The sequence below is a fragment of the Oncorhynchus kisutch genome, linkage group LG13 (genome assembly GCF_002021735.2).
Source record: "Oncorhynchus kisutch isolate 150728-3 linkage group LG13, Okis_V2, whole genome shotgun sequence".
NCBI classification, from domain to species: domain Eukaryota; kingdom Metazoa; phylum Chordata; class Actinopteri; order Salmoniformes; family Salmonidae; genus Oncorhynchus; species Oncorhynchus kisutch.
This window is the reverse complement of record NC_034186.2, coordinates 7,019,686-7,047,145: the sequence shown is the minus strand read 5'-3', so window position 1 is coordinate 7,047,145 and position 27,460 is coordinate 7,019,686. Positions and strand designations below refer to the sequence as shown.

Below are 27,460 nucleotides of genomic sequence, written 5' to 3'. Positions count from 1 at the left end.
GAAAAATATATAATTATTGCTCGCGTTGGTGAGAGTTGCACCTCACTCAAAACATCCCATTACTTTTTTAGGAAGCTAAAACCATTTGGTCAAACTATTTGGTCAAATCATTAAAAGTACATTATCCTCATGATTCCTGTAATGAAAAGGTCTGCATGTACCGGTTTCTCTGGGGCCTGCTGCTGTGTCTAGCAAGCCACTCTCCTTTCCTAGGGGGTAAAAAAAAAAAAAAAAACAATGGAGATCGTATAACAATTTAAAAAACGTGGGGAAAATACCGCTATCCTGTTGTCAGAGACGGAGAGAGGATGTTCACTGTTTTTTTGATGGTTTACCTTTTCTTTCTCAATCTTAACTCAAAAGCAACTATTTTACAAACAAGATATTTGAAATGGCTTTTTAAAAAAAGAGAACACGTAATGTGCATAAGTCTCATTTCGCAATAGGCCATAACTGCAACGTTTTTTTGGGGGGACATTGAATGTCCTGTTAAAATAACACATGGCTATTAGCAGTGGGTAGTAGAGGTAGCGATCGAGCTAATGTGAGTTTCCACTTCCTCGGGTGGTGAATAAGCCTTAAAATAAATGAGGCTATGATATTATAAACAAAGATGCAGGCAAAATAATATCCATTGAATATTTATTTTATATATAAACATTCTGGAGCCCTATTTTCCACAGTAAAATAATAAAATAACAGCAGAATTGTCTACCCAAAATGTTTGACAGTCACTGGATAGGGTTGCACATTTAAATATTTTTTTTAAATCAAAGATTAAACAGCTTATTTCTTCAATACCATCTCAGTAGTCTATTTTTAATAAAAGCACTGTGAATATGACACACACACACACACTACCGTTCAAAAGATTGTGGTCACTTAGAAATGTCCTTGTTTTTTTTAAAGAAAAGCAAAAAAATTTGTCCATTAAAATAACATCAATTGATCAGAAATACAATGTAGACATTTTAATGTTGTAAGTGACTATTGTAGCTGGAAACGGCAGATTTTTTTAAATGGAATATCTACATAAGCGAACAGAGCCCCATTATCAGCAACCATCACTCCTGTGTTCCAATGGCACATTGTGTTAGCTAATCCAAGTTTATCATTTTAAAAGGCTAATTGATCATTAGAAACCCCTTTTGCAATTATGTTAGCACAGCTGAAAACTGTTGTTCTGATTAAAGAAGCAATAAAACTGGCCTTCTTTAGACAAGTTGAGTATCTGGAGCATCAGCATTTGTGGGTTCGATTACAGGCTCAAAATGGCCAAAAACAAAGAACTATCTTCTGAAAGTCTATTCTTGTTCTGAGAAATTAAGGCTATTCCGTGTGATAAATTGCCAAGAAACAGAAGATCTCGTACAACGCTGCGTACTACTCCCTTCACAGAACAGCACAAACTGGCTCTAACCGGAATAGAAAGAGGAGTGGGAGGCCCCGGGGCACAACTGAGCAACAGGACAAGTATATTAGAGTGTCTAGTTTGAGAAACAGACACGTGAAGTCCTCAACTGGCAACTTCATTAAATAGTACCCGCAAAACATCAGTCTCAACGTCAACAGTGAAGAGGTGACTCTGGGATGTTGGCCTTCTAGGCAAAGCTCCTCTGTCCAGTGCCTGTGTTTTTCTGCCCAACCATTTATTATTTTTATTGGCCAGACTGAGATACGGCTTTTTCTCTGCAACTCTTCCTCGAAGGCCAGCATCCCGGAGTAGTCTCTTCACTGTTGACGTTGAAACTGGTGCTATTAACCTGTTATGCTGCAGAACCTATGGTGGTGAAGGCAGTGCACACCGGTGCACCAACTGACTATGACAGTTTATATTCATTTTAACTAGGCAAGTCAGTTAATAAGAACAAATTCTTATTTACAATGACAGCCTACCACGGGGCAAACCCGGACGACGCTGGGCCAATTGTGCACCGCCCTACGGGACTCCCAATCGCAGCCGGATGTGATGCAGCCTGGATTGTTGAACTTGAGGAAGAATGTTTTACGCCTACCAGCTACTCCTATACTATAAATCAAACAATATAAATGCTTATCTTTACATCCCCCAAAAATATTCTGATCTGAAATGTACAAATTAGCCTCCTTCTGTACACGTGTCTCTCTATTGTAGCTTTTCCACCAGCATCTCGTTCTCTCTCTGGGGCCTAAGCTAGTCTTCATAGATATTGGTTTATATTTTGTATAATTAATATTGTACAGCGGACCGCTAAGCTTCAATACCCTGACCCAGTTACTGCTCAGAATCTATGACAGCAGAACCGTGAAGTAGACAATAGTTTAAGGAAAGTTATTTGTTTTTAAACAATAGGTTAGAAAGTTGTGCATATGTTGCACATCGAAACACAAGGAAGTGTGTCAACAGGATGTTAAAGGACATGTAAATGTGGCTCATTTGGCCAATATCACTCGGTTATTGATGGTGCTGGCTGCGTGGGTGGATACACTAATGGATTATGCACCCAATGCATTATGGGTGACTGGTACATATATATATATATTTTTTTTTATCCATTTTTAAAAAGTCCAATAAATTAAAAACATTCCCTGTCCGGTGGCACATTTTCATAACGGAAACCTTGGTGTGTGTGTGTGTGTGTGTGTATTTGTGTGTGTGTATTTGTGTGTGTATTTGTGTGTGTGTGTGTGTGTGTGTATTTGTGTGTGTGTGTGTGTATTTGTGTGTGTGTGTGTGTGTATTTGTGTGTGTGTGTGTATTTGTGTGTGTGTGTGTATTTGTGTGTGTGTGTGTATTTGTGTGTGTGTGTGTATTTGTGTGTGTGTGTGTATTTGTGTGTGTGTGTGTATATTTGTGTGTGTGTGTGTGTGTGTGTGTGTGTGTGTGTGTGTGTGTGTGTGTGTGTGTGTGTGCATCTGCAGTGTGAGAAAAACAAAATCACTGGATGAGTGAACCCTCTCACCCCCCATAAAAAGAGGGAGGGAGAGCTAAATGGGGAGAAAGGGGAGAGGGTAGAAGAAAAGAGGGAGGGAGGGAGGATTACACACGGACTATACCAAATATTAACAACACCTTCCTAATAATGAGTTGCACCAGGGGACCATCCCCCATACAGTAGAGTTGAGCTAGCCAGCCAGCCAGTCAGCCAGCCAGCCAGTCAGTCAGCAGAGCAGTAAATACAGAGTACATCCATTTGGTGAAAGCTTGTCTCACTGCCGTTTTATAAACCAGGTCCAGGTAGTTCAAATTTTTTTTTTTTTTTTAAATATATATATATATATATATACACACATACATACATACACACACATATACACATAGCTCCAAAAAATAAAGGGAACACTAAAATAACACATCCTAGATCTGAATGAATGAAATATCCATATTAAATACTTTTTTCTTTACATAGTTGAATGTGCTGACAACAAAATCACACAAAAATGATCAATGGAAATCAAATTTATCAACAAATGGAGGTCTGGATTTGGAGTGACACTCTAAATTAAAGTGGTAAACCACACTACAGGCTGACACAACTTTGATGTAATGTCCTTAAAACAAGTCAAAATGAGGCTCAGTAGTGTGTGTGGCCTCCACGTGCCTGTATGATCTCCCTACAATGCCTGGGCATGCTCCTGATGAGGTGGCGGATGGTCTCCTGAGGGATCTCCTCCCAGAAAAGCATCCGCCAACTCCTGGACAGTCTGTGGTGCAACGTGGTGTTGGTGGATGGAGCGAGACATAATGTCCCAGATGTGCTCAATTGGATTCAAGTCTGGGGAACGGGCAGGCCAGTCCATAGCATTAATGCCTTCCTCTTGCAGGAACTGCTGACACACTCCAGCCACATGAGGTCTAGCATTGTCTTGCATTAGGAGGAACCCAGGGCCAACCGCACCAGCATATGGTCTCACAAGGGGTCTGAGGATCTCTTCACGGTACCTAAAATGGCAGTCAGGCTACCTCTAGCGAACACATGAAGGGCTGTGCGGCCCCCCAAAGAAATGCCGCCAAACCGGTCATGCTGGAGAATGTTGCAGGCAGCAGAACGTTCTCCACTGCGTCTCCAGACTTCGGTCACGTCTGTCACATGCTCAGTGTGAACCTGCTTTCATCTGTGAAGAGCACAGGGCGCCAGTGGGCGAATTTGCCAATCTTGGTGTTCTCTGGCAAATGCCAAACGTCCTGCACGGTGTTGGGCTGTAAGCACAACCCCCACCTGTGGACGTCAGGCCCTCATACCACCCTCATGGAGTCTGTTTCTGACCGTTTGAGCAGACACATGCACATTTGTGGCCTGCTGGTGGTCATTTTGCAGGGCTCTGGCAGTGCTCCTCCTGCTCCTCCTTGCACAAAGGCAGAGGTAGCGGTCCTGCTGCTGGGTTGTTGCCCTCCTACGGCCTCCTCCACGTCTCCTGATGTACTGATGTACTGGCCTGTCTCCTGGTAGCGCCTCCACTACGCTGAGAGACACAGCAAACCTTCTTGCCACAGCTCGCATTGATGTGCCATCCTGGATGAGCTGCACTACCTGAGCCACTTGTGTGGGTTGTAGACTCAGTCTCATGCTACCACTAGAATGAAAGCACCGCCAGCATTCAAAAGTGTGTTGCTTCCTAAGTGGACTGTTTGATTTCACAGAAGTGTGATTGACTTGGAGTTACATTGTGTTGTTTAAGTGTTCCCTTTACTACTACAAATTTACCAGTTGTATTCTTCAAGAATCAAGGGTTACATATAATTTATCCGTCCATGGATGTAGCAACTGCTGGTTGCCCCTTTAAGACCTCTCCGTGTATTTGTCTCTATTTAACCAGGTAAGTCCTTGAGAACCCATTGTATTTCACAATAACAACCTGACCAAGATGAAGATCAATGAAGGGTGCAGCAAGACAAGCAGACAAGGTCACTGACAAAGCAGACAACTCTTAAAAACACCCTTAACTCAAACTCTGAACAGTTAACGTAGTAAACAAACACACAGTTATAACTACTGTAGGGCGGGGCACACAGGTGACCTGAAAACAATTAGCATACCTGTGTTCTCCACATGGAGCAACCCACCAATGAGACCTCCAGTTGAAGCGTGTGTAAACTCTGTGTGTAAACCTGGTGTACATTCACCTCCAGAAGGATCTGCGCTGTGTCTGTTCTGTTTTCTAGAATGACATCACTTTATTTAACTCTCGCTCTTAAAAAGGGAAACTGAAGATCAAGTAGAACTATTTTGTTAGTGTCAAACTACTCCACCTATGCAAATAACTGAAATTGAAGTGTGCAGGCAGGGGCACTATTTTTTTAAACTTCAAACCAAAAATAAACATAAGTAGACAAAAACCAAAAAAACGTTAAAAAAATATATATATATTTTCTCTAAACTACATTCTTCCTCAGATTAAATCTGGGAAAACATTTTTTTTAACGACACTTTCAGTTTGATTGGTTGATTTCTGACCCATCGCATTTCAAAACAAATCAAATAATCATCATAGCGTAATGAAGCTATTTATTCTGACCTACGCTCCTCCGGTCGCATCATTTTTCAAAAGTCCTCCTAACCATATTTACTAAAAGGAGAAACAAAAAGAGGTATAACATATTTTTATTTTTTATATAAATAAACATTTATTCAGCCACAAAATAAAACAAAATTGTCATTCCCCTCTTAACTCCGTTGAAAGGTTTAATGACAGAATAGAATCATACAGATTTTATGACCAAGCACTTGAGGGTCTGGGTGAGCCGGTGCTGAGGAATATACATCCCTGTAGCAGGAAACAGACAAGAGAGGAGAGGGAAACGGGTTCAGAAGGGTGTATGGGAGAGACCAAGAGCAGTGGGTTTATCTAATGACACTACCATCAGGAGACATAGGCTACATAGATAAGGCCCTATAAAATCTGTGTTGCAGACAGAATCCAGACATTAAAACCAAACTTAGTAGAAAAATCAACTAGATGTATTTTTAAAAAAACATTTAATTGCCCAAGATAAATCATAAGATATGAACAAAATGCATCAGGAGCTAGGTTTCCATCCAATCGGAGACTAATTTTAAATGTGAATATTCAAAAATATGCATAAATAAAATATGCACATCTTTTCCCCACCAGAAATGCCTTTATCAAATGAACTTGTTGTGGATAAAAGTCTGATTAATGGCGTAGCGTCCAAAACAAATTGCCGTTATATAGCAACATGTGCCCCCTCTGGTATTGGCAGGTACGCTCCACCCAACAGCATGCAGATTCAGTCTGGGTTCAGCCTACATGAGATTTTTTTTTTTTTTATGTCAAACTGTAGCCAAGCATCAATCATCCATGTCACCAGAATAAGACCTTTGACCTTTGAAAGGGTTCATCGCCGTGCAGTTTCACCATCCTGTGAAGTTCATCATAACTTATTTCATCGGTAGACTAATAAACTGCATGGTTTCCCTGAATCCAAGTTTACTTCAATATGATAATGGTTATTTATACCAATATTTGCGCTTCAGTTTCCACCGCCATTTCTCACAATTATTTTTACAAAACACAAGAGCACCATCTTGTCAAGAAACATATGGAAAGTTTTCCAACAAATTTGCTGTTTCCATCAGGCTTGTCGTGACATTTCTTTTTATCCGACATGTAGTTTACTCTCGTAAAATGAAAACCTGGTGATTTTGTATTTTTCCTGCACCTTTCTTAAAACGGCTCAGGAATGCTCTCGTCCGCGTTTGCCGTGCGTGCGCTTAATCGTTGTATAGCCGTTAGCGATGATACTAATGACAACCTTCTCCTGGTAGATGGAAAGACTACCCCAAAACCCTTCGCAATTAAATGCTAACTACCAAGTAGACTATACCTACCTGGCAGAACAATATCATGATTATTTGCATCAATCCAGTGGCCATTCATTTAGCAAACGATTGTGGGTTTATCGAATTACACTACCATCAGGACTGCTGTACAGTCACAATAAAAAAAGGGTAACTACACCCAAAAATCTAAAATGGCATCTGTTTTCCCCCCAGACTCCTGATGTGGTTGGAGCATTGTTGTGGACTTGGGAAAAACAACATTTTAGGTTCAATATTTTTTTTTTTTTTTTTTTTTAAGAGATTGAGATCAAAACCCTGGAAGCAAAGAAAATGGTGAAAAAAAACACATTTTTTTATTTTTATAGGACCCTACATACAAACAAAATAGAATAATACAAAAAGTAGCACACAATCACTGTTTCAAATGTCGTGAATTATTTAAGACATTTTATTTTATATTGACTTATTGGATCGCAAACATGAGTTCTGACTTTTAAGATGACCCTTTGTTGTTTGTTTTTTTAAATAAGGAATTCATTCACTCATTCAATGCCCTAATCAAGCATTATCTTCACAACTCAGGCAACATATCATTATTACACAGCCCATTGACTTCTACAATTGTCCTAATTGTATTAATAATCCATGTTCATTTATAATTTTCACTGCCATGATCAACCCTTCCTCCTCTCCCATCAGCAGTGGTTAACGACAGAGCAGGGCCCGCCGGTGGTTAACGACAGAGCAGGGCCCGCCGGTGGTTAACGACAGAGCAGGGCCCGCCGGTGGTTAACGACAGAGCAGGGCCCGCCGGTGGTTAACGACAGAGCAGGGCCCGCCGGTGGTTAACGACAGAGCAGGGCCCGCCGGTGGTTAACGACAGAGCAGGGCCCGCCGGTGGTTAACGACAGAGCAGGGCCCGCCGGTGGTTAACGACAGAGCAGGGCCCGCCGGTGGTTAACGACAGAGCAGGGGCCGCCGTGGTTAACAACAGAGCAGGGCTGCAGTGAGTCAAAGGTCCACTTTTCAGTCATATGACAGACCTCAAAATATATTTAACCCATCAGGTACAGTTACAAGGCCACACCAGTCCACAGCCCCACCACCCCAGCTACCATGACCCCCAACCCCCACCTACCACGACACACCCCCCCCCCCACCCCAGCTACCATGACCCCCCCCCCCCACCCCCCAACTTTACGACAGCAGCCTTGCTTTGCCCTCAGCCTTGCCTGCCAAAAGGGCTTCCAACGCGGCTCGTCATTACAAGCTTGGCTTAACTTGGATTTTATAGTGTGAAGTCATTGACAGTTAAAAACAGGGCATATAGAAAAAGCAACAGGCACATCTCAGATTGTTCTAGGATGGCGTAACGGGGCTGTGTGTGGGATTCCCTTTTCCAACCGCATTTCAATGCAGTGATTATGGCCTTAGGAAAGTGTGCCTTTTTATCTATCTAGGAATCCCTAGACTTGTGAAGGAAGGAAGGCATCAATGACACCACCAGTCAGATATAACATCATATTTCCATGACAACATTATTCACAACAAACTTAAGAAAAGCCAGGGAAGGAATCCATTCGACAAAATAATTACATAAACTTTTATTTTACAAAAAAAAAAAACGTTATTTTAGCTGAAAGTCCCATTGAGACCAAGGGAGCCCTACAATATTAGGAGAGAGGTTGGGAAACTAGGCCTACACTCCCACTGAACAGACAACATAGGGATGTTTTGGTTTTTCTCCTCACAACCAAACGGTTGCTGTCAGTGATGTATAGCAGGACTCAAAAGGGAAGCTAGTGTTTTTCCTTATCAGGGCTGATTAAGTGGACAGGGAGCGCGAGAGGAAGGTCTCACACACAAACAAAAATCGTACATTTTGACTACGAGATGGGAGGAGTTGAAATGTGTAATTAGAGAGAAATCAAGAATTAGAGACACAAAACAAGAAAGATTTAGGAAGAGGACTGAACAGTTCATTTACTTTACAATATATATTTCCTATTTCCCCCATAAACACAGTCGATCGAAGGACAAGGAAGTCCTTAACTTCACAACCCTTGCGATGATTACATGAAGACCAAGTGGCTCCGAACGTGCCATTGTGTGCACCCCCCACCCAGACTCATTCATGACACGCAGGTTAAAATACCAACTGTGAACCAACTATATTCAATTTGCGGACACGTCGAAATAGGGCTGTGGTGGTCCTTACATTGTGTCAGCCGGTGATTATCAAGATTATCAACTGCCGGTCTCACGGTAATTGACCGTTAATTAACAAACACATTAAGCATCTCCTGGCTTCCACACACAGCCTACAAGCCACTGACGCAGACCTCCGGAACATCAACAATTTAAACAGTCTCATAAATCCATTTAATATAGCCTAAACCAGGTATTCCCAAACTGGGGCATTGCAGCCGGGAGTACGCCAAATAAAAATGTGATTCACATAAAAAAATATATATTTTATTTAAAAAATATATATATTTTTTTTAAGTTAACTTTTTCAAACAGTACATTTATATTTTCCTATTGGGCTATACATTTTGGGGAAAGTTTTTTTTCCCTCTCCAGAGTAGCCTCGTTTCACTGCCAAAAATCAAATTAAGCCATCTAGTGGTCAGCGAAATAACCACACATTAACAAATACAGGTAGCCTTGTCAAATAATTAACATCCAATCACATTAGCCGTTACTCATCCAATCACATTAGCCGTTACTCATCCAATCACATTAGCCGTTACTCATCCAATCACATTAGCCGTTACTCATCCAATCACATTAGCCGTTACTCATCCAATCACATTAGCCGTTACTCATCCAATCACATTAGCCGTTACTCATCCAATCACATTAGCCGTTACTCATCCAATCACATTAGCCGTTACTCATCCAATCACATTAGCCGTTACTCATCCAATCACATTAGCCGTTACTCATCCAATCACATTAGCCGTTACTCATCCAATCACATTAGCCGTTACTCTCTCGCGGGAAACGTTCACTCTTGCGCAGACATTTAGAAACATGACAATTTGATAAATAAGCCAAGGGAGTTTGTTGAGTGAGAATAAAGAGGACTTTCCAGTAGTAAGACATGTATAAAGGCAACAGATACCATTAATAAGAAGGGGCTAGAAGCGCCTTATATGGTGAGCTACCGAGTGGCTAGGACAGGCAAGCACCATACTATTGTGGAGGACTTAGTTCTTCCTGCTGCCGTGGATACGGCTGGGACAATGCTGGGGGAAAAGGCACAACAAAAAAACTATACAGACAATGACTTCATCAAACACTGTTTCACGACTCATCAGTGAGATGGCAGGGAATATTTTGAAACAATTACTGCTTCGCATACAAGCCAGTGAATTATATGCATTACAGCTGGATGAGCCAACAGACGTGGCGGGCCTGGCACAGCTCCTGGTATATGTCCGTTACGTTTATGGGGGGGGGGGGGGGGGGTAAATTAAGGAAGACATCCTCTTTTGCAAACCACTGGAAAGCAGGACAACAGGAGGGGATATTTTTTAAGTACTGGACAGCTTTGTGACATCAAATGGACTTTGGTGGTCAAGATGTGTTGGTATCTGTACTGATGGCGCAAAAGCCATGACAGGGAGACATAGTGGAGGGGTAACGCGCTTGCAAGCAGTTGCTCCCGACGCCACTTGGGTACACTGCAGCATCCACCGAGAGGCTCTTGCTGCCAAGGGAATGCCTGACAGCTTGAAAGACGTTTTGGAGACCGTGAAAATGGTTAACTTTGTTATAGCAAGACCCCTGAACTCTCGTGTATTTTCTGCATTATGCAATTATATAATTCACTTGTCTGACTGCTTGCATGATGACAAGTTTCTCACACGATTGGCCTATCTGGGTGATGTTTTTTCTGGCCTGAATGATCTGAATCTAGGATTACAGGGACTCTCCACAATTATATTCAACGTGCGGGACAAAATTGAGGCTACGATTAAGAAAGCGCACTTTTCTGTCTGCATTAACAAGGACAACACACAGGTCTTTCCATCATTGTGTGCAAATGAACAAGCTTACAATGTCAAATGTGATATAGCGAAGCACCCGAGTAAGCTGGGTGAGCAATTACGCAGGTACTTCCTGAAACGGACGACACAATCAACTGGATTTGTTATTCCTTTCATCGGCCGATGTCTAGTGTAACACCAATGTGCAAAACCGATGTGAAAGCTAACGTGCCTACCTACATAACGTAGGTACATAACGTATTAATGCCACGGAAAAAATGTTGCGCCCACACGTGCAACACAGCATTCCTAACCTAGCCCACAATGTCTGCTGTGTGGATCGAGCAGTCAACAAGTCCAGCAGTCATTTGAAAAAGAGTAGCAACATTTCCGCGAGACAAGTCAAAAAGGCAAAAACAATTAAAGCCAAGATAATGGAATTCCTTGCCCTTGACAAACAACCGTTCTCTGTTGTGGGTGATGTTGGCTTTTGCTGACTGGTTGTTCAACTGCAACTTCTGGAGTAGTTAGCTTTAGCTTGGTACCTAGCTAGCACCAAGTCGAACAAATAGTGCTTTAATACCAACGCGGTATTGTGAACACATTGTTTGTGGCCAGTGTTTGCAGACTTTTTTCTTTATTTTTTTAATACAGCTTTGACAGTGCTACTGGAGCTTTTTTGACACAAAGAGCCCAGAGGGCGTTCCATAGCAGAGAGCCCAGAGGGAGTTCCATAGCAGAGAGCCCAGAGGGCGTTCCATAGCAGAGAGCCCAGAGGGCGTTCCATAGCAGAGAGCCCAGAGGGCGTTCCATAGCAGAGAGCCCAGAGGGCGTTCCATAGCAGAGAGCCCAGAGGGCGTTCCATAGCAGAGAGCCCAGAGGGCGTTCCATAGCAGAGAGCCCAGAGGGCGTTCCATAGCAGAGAGCCCAGAGGGCGTTCCATAGCAGAGAGCCCAGAGGGCGTTCCATAGCAGAGAGCCCAGAGGGCGTTCCATAGCAGAGAGCCCAGAGGGCGTTCCATAGCAGAGAGCCCAGAGGGCGTTCCATAGCAGAGAGCCCAGAGGGCGTTCCATAGCAGAGAGCCCAGAGGGCGTTCCATAGCAGAGAGCCCAGAGGGCGTTCCATAGCAGAGACCCCAGAGGGCGTTCCATAGCAGAGACCCCAGAGAGCGTTCCATAGCAGAGACCCCAAAGGACGTTCCATAGCAGAGACCCCAAAGGGTGTTCCATAGCAGAGACCCCAGAGGGCGTTCCATAGCAGAGAGCCCAGAGGGCGTTCCATAGCAGAGAGCCCAGAGGGCGTTCCATAGAAATCCTGGTTGAGAATGAAACAACTGAACAATGAAACAGCACAGCGAGTAAATGAAAGAAATGGGTTTTGATGTTTTACTGGTAATGGGGACATACGTAAATACCAACAAAATAACTTCTTTGTCAGTGTGGTGTGTGTAACCTTTATTTAACTAGGCAAGTCAGTTAAGAACAAATTCTTATTTACAATGACGGCCTACCCAAGCCAAACCTGGACCAATTGTGCACCGCCCTATGGGACTCCCGATCACGGCCGGATGTGATACAGCCTGGATTCAAACCAGAGACTGTAGTGACGCCTCTTGCACTGAGATGCAGTGCTTTAGACCGCTGCGTCCGTGTATGTGTGTTAACTATTTAAATTGTACTAGAATGCTTAAAAGACCGCTAAAATTTTTAACGGGCACAGGCCTTGAATTTCCCAGTGGCATCCCCTTTGTGTGGTCATAATGCCTCCTAAAAAAATTTTTTTTAAATGAATGGCTTGCGGCCAGTGCCCGTTATGCCCTTCGGCTAAATATAATAATTATAATTCCATTCTCCCGGTTGCCAATGACCGTGTTCCGTTGCACCTCTCACAGATCTCTCAATTCTGATTAGCCAATGCCTGTCAAGTGACAGGGTCCTTCTCACGGGAATCAAGGTTCCGAAGTAGGCTACAAGTGAAGACACAACTGCACGCGCCCTTTTCAAATTCCAAGTCTCATAATACTGAAGAGGTTAGAAAAAAAAACTGTCCACGTTTACTTGTACAAAAGTTGAATCCTTCAGTGTGAGAAACAAATATTCCAAACATAGTCTGGGACAGTTGTAGAACACGATAGATCCTAGATTAATACAATCATTTGCATTTTAAAAAAAAAAGGTTGATAGCCTAATAGTTTATTTCTTCACATTAAACGTGCAACAATGTGCACACGGCAGTAGGCTAGAAGGGAACATGTTCCAAAATGTAATCAATTAGCGGGGGAAACACCCTTCTCAAAAAGTTACTGCAAATACAATTAAGTAATGCTTTATTAAAAAAAAAGTGCATTTTTTGTTGTGAAAATTATCTTCCCCCGACTTGAAACTCACGCGTCACTTATGTACGTCACTTAGGCTCTACACAGATTGTAAAGTAGAATAAATATGTTTAATTTTAAGACTATTTGTGATACAAAACCTATAGGCTAGAGTACATGAGGTATGGGATGCTGATTTGAAAAAGAAGCCTAGTTACCGTGAAAACGGTCACGTGGAATTTGACTGCGGTCATGACTTGTGACCGGTGGTGGTGGTAATACGGTCACCATAACAGCCCTAGGTCTAAACAAATCAACGTTTATTTGTCACGTGCGCCGAATACAACAGGTGTAGGTAGACCTTACAGTGAAATGCTTACTTACAGGCTCTAACCAATAGTGCAAAAAAGGTATTAGGTGAACAATAGGTAAGTAAAGAAATAAAACAACAGTAAAAAGACAGGCTACATACAGTAGCGAGGCTATAAAAGTAGCAAGGCTACATACAGACACTGGTTAGTCAGGCTGATTGAGGTAGTATGTACATGTAGATATGGTTAAAGTGACTATGCATATATGATGAACAGAGAGTAGCAGTAGTGTAAAAGAGGGGTTGGTGGGACACAATGCAGATAGCCCGGTTAGCCAATGTGCAGGAGCACTGTTTGGTCGGCCCAATTGATGTACATGAATGTATAGTTAAAGTGACTATGCATATACGATAAACAGAGAGAGGTAGCAGCAGCATGAAATACACATGAAATATTAATGCACACAGTCAGCCTGCTGGTGTCCTGGGAGATAAACGTGGGGTTGTCATTTTACCTGAAATACATTTGGTCACATTTATTTGTATTTTTCTTTTTCAGGACCTTTGTAGAATAATAGTGTTCTCTACACAGACAATTGATCCACAGATTAAAAAGTGGAAACCTAGTCATTTATTCTCCCCGTTCATTCTTCTTCTGTGGATTTTATACGGAGGTTGGCATGGCAACCAACTGGACTAGAAGGCTGGACCTCGTTCATCTGTCAATCATCCACATGGGTATACGCTCATAAAAAATATTTAAAAAAAAAAACATTGAGTGGATGGGAGATGCGGGACTCGCAGTGTGTCAAGCGTCTAAAACAGGAATCCTCTCCCATTTATCTATGGATTAATCGTCCTAGTAGGGAAACCCTCTTTGCTATGGGAACGTCCTTTGGGCTCTCTGCGCAGAGACACCCGTTGTCGCAAACAAGACGTTTCTGTGAAATGAGTGAAAAACGTTCGCGTGTGTACATACATTTTGCAACGGACAGTTTGGGCAGCATGTTAGGCTATTGCCTTTGTTACATTTCATCTGTTGCATTTGCCTGTAATAATCTAATAGACTTCACGCCACACAATTAGGCTACTTATATAGAATCAAAAAAAGGTTCAGGGAAAACGCAACTATTCAGACAAAACAATGGCTCAGGCTTTCGTTCATAAACTGTAGCTAAGTAAACAAAGTAATTGCATGATCACTGCTTATTTATAATAATTTATTACACTATGTGTTTGTATAAAATAAAATGTGGCTGAATGTGATCAGACAGACTGTTTAGCTACAGAAAATGACCATATGTAGCCTAGGTACAGCCACTACCCATGTTTTGGTGAGTGGCGACCATTTTGTGTTCCCTCCAGTGAGGCTGTCAACATCACATCGACCATGAGGAGGGCCAACAACTGAACGTGATGATTTAAGGTTTCCCTTATGAAAACAGCTGAACCTCCCGTTCTCCTTCCACATCCAGACCATAGACTGCTACAACACGTTTTCCCTGTCACAAATAATGTTTTTCACAGCTCACATTTCCTACCACTACGAATCAGAGAAACGGACCAAAGAAAATATCCTGGGGCACAATTATTTACATGCTTCGTAATACCCATGCATGTTCCTACATGGGTAGCCTATTCAATGTTATTCAAGAACATGGAGTGGGCATAGATAGACAGGACACCTCAAACCCAGAGAAGCCAGAGAGAAAGGCCCACCTCGGAGACTCCCAGGCAAGGACATGCTGTTCACATGCTAGATCACCAATGTCGAGATCCATGGCCCGGAAAAGGTCAGCACAGCAGAGAGCCAACCTGCAGACATCAGGCTGTGGTCTACCTACAGGGTGGCCCACTTCAAAACACATTCCACACGCACAACATTGTGGGAAAATATGTGCCTGAGGTTCCCGAACAGGGGCCACGGGAGAGTCAACACAAAAACAATAGACACACTGCCTTCTGTTCCCAGAGCGAATCAAATGACCGGCCTTTCCTATTTCTTTGTTCAGTCGTTCACCAAAGGCGTCAGTCACTGTTTAACACCGTGTTTTCTATGGAGTGTTTTGATAAAGGGGGAGGGGATTCCCAATTTCCTATCCAAGACTATAAATTAACTCTACAAATGGAGGGAAAAATAAATTTAAAAAATACAATTTTGTTGTGGTCACCTGAATAAACTTAAATTAAACTTTGAGCACATACTATGAATTAAATGGTTGGTTCATGGAATGAGTCAGTTTATGGTGCTTGGGGTTGTGAGTGACGAGCCGACGCTCTGGAATATCCCCCCCACACCACCACTTCCTACAGAGATTCACTCACAAGTCTGAGAAGAACAAGAAAGGGACCAGGCAGGTGTTCCACAACTAGTTTTTCTTTCCGTTACACAGCAGCGAGATAGCGGTTGCTTTGTGGATAGAGACTCTATGGTAGTGTTCCATCTCCTCCATACCCAACGTGTCCTTTGTGACAAACAGACACAATCAACAGCAGCATATTGCGCCGGGGGGGAAAAAAAACGCTATATTGTGTTATCGTTCAGACCCTTATGCACCTCGGTGTGGTTTAGATATCGATACACAATCTCTTCTGCATCAGAATTATGAGACAAATGACAATATAGACTACAGTAATAAACATGCAAATATAGCTCAAAGCATCCAGCCATTTTGTACTGGTTTTTTTCTTCCTTTTTTACATTTAATGCCAAATATGGTCACTTCCCACAGAATTCAGTCAATCAGGAACAAAACAGCCCTTGACATATGCTCCAACCCCCCCAGAAAGAGATAGCAGCCGTCCTCTAGCAGGGCTGCCCCTCTCTGCAGAAGAAGCCTTTTTCTCTGCATACATGCCATGTGTAAAATACCTAGAAAAATCTCCTTTTAACTCTGGGGCGGTTTAAAGTGAGACAACACTAATGGGATGAGATTTTTGTCAAATAGCAGATACACCCCAACTCTCCCCGGAGATAGCATTTTCTCCATACATCCATGGATGAGCCAGTCACACTTCATACACAATATAGCTAGCTGTACACAGACACAACACACACAACAAGACTTCATCCAAGATAGTTAACCACTGTTGCTAGTATTGACGTTATAATTCAATCACAATGGATTAGATAGCTTCCATGAAAGAGCTGCCATTGTTAGTGTGCGTGTCCCTAACGTTAGCTAGCTGGCTAAACATTTGGCTATGGGCTGGCACTGGCAGTATGAGATAATGGAGAGTGAATTAAATTGTTGTTTCTTTGTTGATATCTAGCTGTGGCCAACTGGCTGTTATCAACAAAATTAACACAGATAGCTTAGACTCTAGACCATAAGCAATACACATGGATATGCATTGCCAAACAACGCTACTGCCACCTTCTGGTTTGGAGTACTTTAACAAGTGACTGACGACTTCCAAGGTCTTTGCTGTGTGAACACAAAAGCGATTGACTGCCGACACACTGTTCAGATGTGCTAAGTACTGTCGGCAGGCAAACGTTTGACAATCTTGTGTGTGAGCTTTAAGTTGATCTAAATATAAAAGAGAGACATTGAGATGTGTTCCCTTCATTGGGCCATCACAGGAATCCCTACTAGCCTAACGTTAACAAACGGACTCTTATGTTCTAGAATGTTCTAAAGTGGACCTGTTAGTATTTATGTCTCGGCCTTGCAGAGAAGCAAACAGAGCATCGCTGGAACAGGGAAACCAGACTGGCCATGTTGAGTGCCGTTTACGGTGCATTATTCAATCATTTAATTACACTGCAGTGTCAATGAACACCTGTGTTGCTGATAAGCTCAAATAAAACTTGGATCTATTTATGATGACCAACCCCCCCCCCCCCCACCCCCAATCTACTCATTGGTTTTCACAAGCATTTAAACCCACGTGAGTGATGAAAAATGAACAAGAGATTAATCAAAGTTAAAACTATGATTCTCCCATTTATCTATGGATTAATCGTCCTAGTAGAGAAACCCAATTTTGTATGCCTCCGGGTCAAAAGGTTAGGGTTATGACACTGAAGCTGATAGGACTCCAGGTCAAAGTTCTACAAATACCCAGCAACAAGAGGACAACATTCAGTCGAGGTAAATTAACAACCAACAACCCAATGTTTTATCTCCCAGGAAAAAAATTGTTAGCCACAGCAAGCGATCTAAAATGTCCATGAACTTTTTATTTGCTTCAAATCAACATACCAAGGTGTAACAGGTAGCTATAGAGAAATGTGTACAGATTGTAAGTTACATGAGGTTACATTTTGGGTGTAGCACAATTTTTTTTTTAAATACCACAGCCAAGACTAAAAATAGCTACTTCAGACACACTCATCTAGGAAATATTCAATTTTACTAGAAAACTTTTTGGGGAAAATATGTAGAGTCTGGTGAGGCACTTTATCTTGTACCATGTCATCATAATTGTGCATGGCTCCGAGTCATGCTAAGAACATCTACTGAATGGAATGGTACATTTGACCACACTTATTTCACAGTTGTCTGGTAATCCACCTAATATGGTGTGCCTGTGTATGTTTGTTTTTTTACAAACATGTATTATTCTGGTGACTTCAGATGTTTCAAATGGAATACTTCCAGAGAAGCTCGGAGTACAGTAAGCCATTAGCCAGCCTCTTTACATTATAAAGTAGGCCAAGTTTGCAGAGCAAAGGTAGTAACCTTAAATACAGCCTAAATACAACAACAACAGTTGTTAAGTTTTGTTTCTTCTTATTGTAATTACATAGTTGAGCAGTTCAATAGATAGTTTGAATATTGAACTGCAGGATAAAAACAATACCATCTTTAGGATGAAACAACAACGTGTCACTTGTCACAGATTTTAAAAAAACATGTTCAAATAACATTTATTTAACTAGGCAAGCCAGTTAAGAACAAATTCTTATTTACAATGACAGCCTACCCCGGCCAAAAGGCTAACAACGCTGGGCCAATTATGCATCGCCCTATGGGACTCCCAATCACGGCTGGTTGAGATACAGTCTGGAATCGAACCAGGGTCTGTAGTGACGCCTCTAACACTAAGACGCAGTGCCTTAGACCGCTTGTGCCACTACGGGAGCCCACTTAACTACAGGCATGGACTACAGCCCAAAAGACTGAATTAGAGGACAGGATTATAGCGACATAAGTATATGGTATGCTGTGAGAAATTTCTTGAATTCTGAGCTGAAAAGGTTTGGATCAATACACAGGGAAAACGTACAACAGCTATGAAGGCACTACAGAGTGGGTTCTATATTTTTCTGCTGCAATAAAGGTAAAGGATAGAGCCTGTATACTTTAAAAATGTAATGCTTGTACATGCCGCCTTGTTTTTCAAACAAAGTGTATCATAAAACACGAAATAGGAGATATAGTTATAGGGTGCCTGGAATCTTGTTTTGTTTCCTCCATAGTAAACATCCTCACACTCACAGTAATTGTCCCGACACATGGTGAGCGTGTGAATGTGAACATTATTTCAGGCATTTCTTCTGAGAGATGGGCATAGTGTTTGTTAATAATCCTGCACGTATGGGGATTTCATGGACCTTCATAACGTTGGCTAAATGTGTTTACATTTCCAGCTACAACGTGAGTGTGCGTAGCAAGTCGCCATGAAGTGGCCTACGCGTGCAAACGAATTATACAATTTCCTGTTTAGATGTTCTGCAACAGACCACCCTAGTCCATATCAGGAGCTAATCTGGCCCTCGGGTTGACGCATCCATGACAGGCCTCAATAATATATTTTAAGAGTGGCCGTGGCTATTTTTTAATAACTTTGCTAACAAATATTTGTAAAAACACCATGGGACGCAAATGTGTTTACCATATTTTAGGCAAAAGTCTCATGGTAAAATGGTCAAACAATCATATGGTTTCAGTGACCACTGCATTGAATCCCTCATTTAAATTAAAACCAATTTTTTCCATGGGAATAACAAACACATGAAATTCGGTGCCTACAATGATGGTAGGACGGGTGGTGTGTAGAGAGTGAGTTACATGAATCATTAACCAGTATTGCATTTAGAATATAGCTATACTTACTTTCTCCATGTGTTAGCCCACCATGACACACCACGTAGATAAAAGTAACCAAAACAGCCGCTGAGGTCCCAAGCCGCATTGTGACTTCGATTGTTTTCTCTTATTTTTAGTGCATCCAAAAACGTGGGGGTTGTTTTGAAGATATCCAAAGGTCGTTAAAAAAAATGTGTTTCTAAGAAATGAAAACACAAACAAATATTCCAAAAAAGAGAGACGAGAACTAGTCCAGTTAGCCCCCCTTCAAAAGGGGCCGGGGGGGTCCAATGTGGTTGTAACGTTATATTGATATCTTCCCAGCTAATTTTGGTTATTTTGGATTATCCCTGAAACAAATGACCACTAAATAACGTTATCTTGGGTTCTGGCGATACATTTGCGAATAAAAAGCTTCATTTTCTCCACAATTATAAGGGATAGGTCACTTTCATCTGTTCTATATAAAAAGTCTTCCGATTCGAGAAAAATAAATCCCACAGTGCAAACTAAACTAGTAAAGAGGAACAAGTCGGGATACTATCTACGGGCTCATTCCACGAGAAAAGAGGTTACAATGTTGAAAATACATGGAATTAGCTATGGGCGGTCGTGCTTTTGGTAAAACACTCAGAGACCGTATTTTCATATAATAAAGAAAACAAATGCTTAAATGCTTAGTAATATCGAAATATGTCTCCTCTTCTTTCCAAAAATAATCCCCAGTTGTTTTAGCCGAATGTCTATCAACCCAATAACCTAACTAGCTAACATTAACTAGTTATAGTAATGGGATCGAGTTGGCTATCTTGCTGTAATCCACAGGTCGCTGATTGAGTGGTTCATGCACCTCCCAAGTATTTCCACTTCTTCGCAGTATCACAGCAAGAACACCTTTTAAGACGTACGAATAAAAACATGAACACATCCCCAGGAACTCCTTTGGATTCATGCAGGAAAAGGAAAAAACGCGGATAGCTTTTTCAACGACCTTCCTCTGAACTCCTTCAGTCACGCCACGACAAAAATGAAAACACCCATAAACAATAAACGTGATTAGGCGAACGTTACTTTTAGCCATTAAACAAATAATAATCGCCGCTTCCAGCACATAGCATCGAAGTGTGGAAAAACTTCGATCCCCGTAAACGGTACCTCTTTCAGGTTCCCCCCTTTTCGTCTCTTTCTGTGTCTATCCACCAGTAAACAAGTACTGCCAGTCAGCTGGGGCAGATAGGGGACGTTGGAAAACACGGACTAGAGCTAGTGCGAGAACCGCTGGCTAGTGCGGATTGGAGTGTATTGCACAATACAAAGCCCATCCATGAGCCTAACAAAATTCTCTTTGTGTCACCCAACCAAAAATATTATTAAAACGACAAAAACGCAATCATTCGGAGATGATAGACAATTTAAAATGAATGATTTGGAGTTATTTCTATTATTTCTATTCTATTGTTCATAAAAATATATATATATTTTTTAAATGTTCATCGTAAATTGTAATTAAAACTCTTATCTGCCAAGTTGACTATAAAACTACCAGATAAAATGATAGGCAGCAGATGCATCTTTAATTTATCATTTGTATCAATATTTATTCTAACTATGATTTCCAAATTGATTTCCAAATTGCACAAATTAATTTGTTTAAGTATAGTGTAGATTTAAAGTAATAATGGGATGTTTTTTTAGCAGAGACTAGTATAAATAAATAGTCTTATCCCGACCCTGGAGGCAGGAAGGAAGCCTAGTATTGCCTTTAGCTTGGTACACAACAGTCCAGTCATTCAGTTTTGCATGACAAACACATCAGCATAACCCCAGTATTATCACCATGGATTTGACAACATTTTATGAGTGTGGGAGCTTGTTCATGATTAACATGGTGGTTGCATGCCTTGCATGGAGGACGTCTTTCTCTTCTGTGGTTGTTGTTTGAGGGCAAAGAAATATTTCGAATCATCCAGGATCACATTTTGTCATCTTGTTGTTCAACCAAACCATTTGTCATGGTGGTGTTGTTCATTCAAATTGATCAATGACCAACATGTTAAATATATATATTTTTTTAAGTAATCCTTATCTCAGGAAATGACATTCAGCTAAATAAAGTACATGCACTTTTTGTTGTTGTTGTTGTTGTTGTTGTTGTTGTTGTTGTTTCAGATTAATGCTCTCTGTGCCTGCAACACTGCTTGTTCAGAGCGAGAGGCTGCTGCAGTATTTCGTTGTCCTCTCTCCAGCAACACACACATGGAACATGAATTACATTGATTGGCCCTAAATCTTGAAATGTGAACACCACCCCCCCCTTCCAAAAAAATAATTGAGGAGATACAGGATATATAACACATTTGTTATACCACCTTACAACACCTGTTTAGTACCCTGGTGTTTAGTACCCTGGTGTTTAGTGCCCCGGTGTTTAGTACCCTGGTGTTTAGTACCCCGGTGTTTAGCACCCTGGTGTTTAGTACCCTGGTGTTTAGTGCCCCGGTGTTTAGTACCCCGGTGTTTAGTACCCTGGTGTTTGGTGCCCCGGTGTTTAGTACCCCGGTGTCTAGTACCCCGGTGTTTAGCACCCTGGTGTTTAGTACCCTGGTGTTTGGTGCCCCGGTGTTTAGTACCCCGGTGTTTAGTACCCTGGTGTTTAGTGCCCCGGTGTTTAGTACCCTGGTGTTTAGTACCCTGGTGTTTAGTACCCTGGTGTCTAGTGCCCTGGTGTTTAGTGCCCCGGTGTTTAGTACCCTGGTGTTTAGTACCCTGGTGTTTAGTGTCCTGGTGTTTAGTACCCTGGTGTTTAGTACCCCGGTGTTTAGTGCCCTGGTGTTTAGTACCCCGGTGTTTAGTACCCCGGTGTTTAGTGCCCTGGTGTTTAGTACCCTGGTGTTTAGTACCCTGGTGTTTAGTGCCCTAGTGTTTAGTACCCCGGTGTTTAGTACCCCAGTGTTTAGTACCCTGGTGTTTAGTACCCTGGTGTTTAGTACCCTAGTGTTTAGTGTCCTGGTGTTTAGTACCCTGGTGTTTAGTACCCTAGTGTTTAGTGTCCTGGTGTTTAGTGCCCTAGTGTTTAGTGTCCTGGTGTTTAGTACCCTGGTGTTTAGTACCCTAGTGTTTAGTGCCCCGGTGTTTAGTGTCCTGGTGTTTAGTATCCTGGTGTTTAGTGCCCTGGTGTTTAGTACCCTGGCGTTTAGTACCCCGGTGTTTAGTGCCCTGGTGTTTAGTACCCTGGTGTTTAGTACCCTGGTGTTTAGTGCCCTGGTGTTTAGTACCATGGTGTTTAGTACCCCGGTGTTTAGTACCCTGGTGTTTAGTGCCCTGGTGTTTAGTGCCCCGGTGTTTAGTACCCTGGTGTTTAGTACCCTGGTGTTTAGTGCCCTGTTGTTTAGTGCCCCGGTGTTTAGTGCCCTGGTGTTTAGTGCCCTGGTGTTTAGTACCCCGGTGTTTAGTGCCCTGTTGTTTGGTGCCCTGGTGTTTAGTACCCTGGTGTTTAGTGCCCCGGTGTTTAGTACCCTGGTGTTTAGTGCCCCGGTGTTTAGTACCCTGGTGTTTAGTGCCCTGTTGTTTAGTGCCCCAGTGTTTAGTGCCCTGGTGTTTAGTGCCCTGGTGTTTAGTACCCCGGTGTTTAGTGCCCTGTTGTTTGGTGCCCTGGTGTTTAGTACCCTGGTGTTTAGTGCCCCGGTGTTTAGTACCCTGGTGTTTAGTGCCCTGGTGTTTAGTGCCCCGGTGTTTAGTACCCTGGTGTTTAGTGCCCTGGTGTTTAGTACCCTGGTGTTTAGTGCCCTGGTGTTTAGTACCCTAGTGTTTAGTGCACTGGTGTTTAGTTCCCTGGTGTTTAGTGCCCTGGTGTTTAGTACCCTAGTGTTTAGTGCACTGGTGTTTAGTTCCCTGGTGTTTAGTGCCCCGGTGTTTAGTACCCTAGTGTTTAGTACCCTGGTGTTTAGTGCCCTGTTGTTTAGTGCCCCGGTGTTTAGTGCCCAGGTGTTTAGTGCCCTGGTGTTTAGTACCCCGGTGTTTAGTGCCCTGTTGTTTGGTGCCCTGGTGTTTAGTACCCTGGTGTTTAGTGCCCCGGTGTTTAGTACCCTGGTGTTTAGTGCCCCGGTGTTTAGTACCCTGGTGTTTAGTGCCCTGGTGTTTAGTACCCTGGTGTTTAGTGCCCTGGTGTTTAGTACCCTAGTGTTTAGTGCACTGGTGTTTAGTTCCCTGGTGTTTAGTGCCCTGGTGTTTAGTACCCTAGTGTTTAGTGCACTGGTGTTTAGTTCCCTGGTGTTTAGTTCCCTGGTGTTTAGTGCCCTGGTGTTTAGTACCCTAGTGTTTAGCGCCCTGGTGTTTAGTGCCCTGGTGTTTAGTGCCCTGGTGTTTAGTACCTAGTGTTTAGTGGCCTGTTGTTTAGTGCCCTGGTGTTTAGTACCCTGGTGTTTACTACTAAGGGGAAGGAAACAACTGACAGTCAGTGGAATGTTGTGACTAAGGGGAAGGAAACAACTGGCAGTCAGTGGGATGTTGTGACTAAGGGGAAGGAAACAACTGGCAGTCAGTGGGATGTTGTGACTAAGGGGAAGGAAACAACTGGCAGTCAGTGGGATGTTGTGACTAAGGGGAAGGAAACAACTGGCAGTCAGTGGGATGTTGTGACTAAGGGGAAGGAAACAACTGGCAGTCAGTGGAATGTTGTGACTAAGGGGAAGGAAACAACTGGCAGTCAGTGGGATGTTGTGACTAAGGGGAAGGAAACAACTGGCAGTCAGTGGAATGTTATGACTAAGGGGAAGGAAACAACTGGCAGTCAGTGGAATGTTGTGACTAAGGGGAAGGAAACAACTGGCAGTCAGTGGGATGTTGTGACTAAGGGGAAGGAAACAACTGGCAGTCAGTGGGATGTTGTGACTAAGGGGAAGGAAACAACTGGCAGTCAGTGGGATGTTGTGACTAAGGGGAAGGAAACAACTGGCAGTCAGTGGAATGTTGTGACTAAGGGGAAGGAAACAACTGGCAGTCAGTGGGATGTTGTGACTAAGGGGAAGGAAACAACTGGCAGTCAGTGGGATGTTGTGACTAAGGGGAAGGAAACAACTGGCAGTCAGTGGAATGTTGTGACTAAGGGGAAGGAAACAACTGGCAGTCAGTGGAATGTTGTGACTAAGGGGAAGGAAACAACTGGCAGTCAGTGGGATGTTGTGACTAAGGGGAAGGAAACAACTGGCAGTCAGTGGGATGTTGTGACTAAGGGGAAGGAAACAACTGGCAGTCAGTGGAATGTTGTGACTAAGGGGAAGGAAACAACTGGCAGTCAGTGGAATGTTGTGACTAAAGGGAAGGAAACAACTGGCAGTCAGTGGAATGTTGTGACTAAGGGGAAGGAAACAACTGGCAGTCAGTGGAATGTTGTGACTAAGGGGAAGGAAACAACTGGCAGTCAGTGGGATGTTGTGACTAAGGGGAAGGGGAGGAAAAGGAACAGAGAGTGAACGAGGACATTTAGGAATAGCTTTCACAAGGTCTGGAACGTCATGCAGCAGCAGACAGTGCATTCAGAAAGTATTCAGACCCCTTGACATTATATGACATTTACATAAGTATTCAGACCCCTTGACATTATATGACATTTACATAAGTATTCAGACCCCTTGACATTATATGACATTTACATAAGTATTCAGACCCCTTGACATTATATGACATTTACATAAGTATTCAGACCCCTTGACATTATATGACATTTACATAAGTATTCAGACCCCTTGACATTATATGACATTTACATAAGTATTCAGACCCCTTGACATTATATGACATTTACATAAGTATTCAGACCCCTTGACATTATATGACATTTACATAAGTATTCAGACCCTTTGACATTATATGACATTTACATAAGTATTCAGACCCCTTGACATTATATGACATTTACATAAGTATTCAGACCCCTTGACATTATATGACATTTACATAAGTATTCAGACCCCTTGACATTATATGACATTTACATAAGTATTCAGACCCCTTGACATTATATGACATTTACATAAGTATTCAGACCCCTTGACATTATATGACATTTACATAAGTATTCAGACCCCTTGACATTATATGACATTTACATAAGTATTCAGACCCCTTGACATTATATGACATTTACATAAGTATTCAGACCCCTTGACATTATATGACATTTAATAAGTATTCAGACCCTTTATTCAGTACTTTGTCGAAGCACCTTTGGCAGCAATTACAACCTCAAGTCTTCCTGGGCATAACGCTACAAGCTTGGCACACCTGTATTTGGGGAGTTTCTCCCATTCTTCTCTGCAGATCCTCTCAAGCTCTGTCAGGTTGGATGGGGAGCTTCGCTGCACAGCTATTTTCAGGTCTCTCCAGAGATGTTCGATCGGGTTCAAGTCCTGGCTCTTCCTGGGCCACACAAGGACATTCAGAGACTTGTCCGGAAGCCACTCCTGTGTTGTCTTGGCTGTGTGCTTAGTGTCGTTGCCCTGTTGGAAGGTGAACCTTCGCCCCAATCTTAGGTCCTGAGCGCTCTGGAGCACGTTTTCATCAAGGATCACTCTGTACTTTGCTCCGTTCATCTTTCCCTCAATCCTGACTAGTCTCCCAGTCCCTGCCGCTGAAAACATCCCCACAGCATGGTGCTGCCATCACCATGCTTATCCGTAGGGATGGTGCTAGGTTTCCTCCAGACGTAACGCTTGGCATTCAGGCCAAAGTGTTCAATATTGGTTTCATCAGACCAGAGAATCTTGTTTCTTTTGACAAACTCCAAGCAGGCTGTCGTGTGCCTTTTACTGAGGAGTGGCTTCCGTCTAGCCACTCTACCATAAAGGCCTGGTTGATGGAGTGATGCAGAGATGGTTGTCCTTCTGGAAGTTTCTCCCATCTCCACAGAGGATCTCTGGATCTCTAACAGAGTAACCCTCGGGTTCTTCATCACCTCCCTGACCAAGGCTCTTCTCTCCCGATTGCTCAAATTGGCCGGGCGGCCAACTCTAGGAACAGTCTTGGTGGTTCCTAACTTCTTCCATTTAAGAATGATTGAGGCCACTGTGTTCTTGGGGACCTTCAATGCTGCAGAAATGTTTTGGTACCCTTCCCCAGATCTGTGCATCGACACAATCCTGTCTCAGAGCTCTACTTTCCAAATGCACTGTACATGGCAAACAATAAGAAAACAGTCATGGATAATATGTTATTCCTATGCCTCAGACTCCTCTCAACTCATGGCCTGGTCAGGGAGTTGGGTCTGGAGCGCATCAACTCTTGACTCGTGACCTGGTTAGGGAGTTGGGTCTGGAGCGCATCAACTCTTGACTCGTGGCCTGGTTAGAGAGTTGGGTCTGGAGCGCATCAACTCTTGACTCGTGACCTGGTTAGGGAGTTGGGTCTGGAGCGCATCAACTCTTGACTCGTGACCTGGTTAGGGAGTTGGGTCTGGAGCGCATCAACTCTTGACTCGTGGCCTGGTTAGGGAGTTGGGACCGAAGCTCCTCTTGACTCGTGGCCTGGTTAGGGAGTTGGGACCGAAGCTCCTCTTGACTCGTGGCCTGGTTAGGGAGTTGGGACCGAAGCTCCTCTTGACTCGTGGCCTGGTTAGGGAGTTGGGACCGAAGCTCCTCTTGACTCGTGGCCTGGTTAGGGAGTTGGGACCGAAGCTCCTCTCCTCTCGACTCGTGGCCTGGTTAGGGAGTTGGGACCGGAGCTCCTCTCGACTCGTAGCCTGGTTAGGGAGTTGGGACCGGAGCTCCTCTCCTCTCGACTCGTGGCCTGGTTAGGGAGTTGGGACCGGAGCTCCTCTCCTCTCGACTCGTGGCCTGGTTAGGGAGTTTGGACTGGAGTGCCTCTGTGGACTGTGATACGTCAGACCATGTGTTCTGATGGAGGCTGGGATAGAGTTGTCCTGGTAACCTGACTACCTACCTGCAGCGCTGTGTCTGCAGCCTTTCCTTATGCTGCAGTACAGTACCATTCTGGGTCAACAGGTGTCATGGGGGTGTCACTGAGGT

General features: G+C 43.0%; 1 protein-coding gene across 2 annotated transcripts in view; it reads right to left on the bottom strand.

Moving 5' to 3' along the window:
* insrb (insulin receptor b) overlaps positions 1 to 20,641 on the bottom strand; it is a 178,663-nt gene extending 158,022 nt beyond the window's left edge. Inside the window, exon 1 of one of the 2 annotated variants that reach the window (XM_031785483.1) lies at positions 19,467 to 20,641. In XM_031785483.1, the coding sequence (XP_031641343.1) occupies positions 19,467 to 19,545 (79 nt within the window). In that variant the 5' untranslated portion in view covers positions 19,546 to 20,641. The remainder of the gene's footprint in view (positions 1 to 19,466) is intronic. The other variant, XM_031785485.1, reaches the window with a different exon arrangement.
* Between the last annotated feature and the right edge of the window lie 6,819 nt (positions 20,642 to 27,460).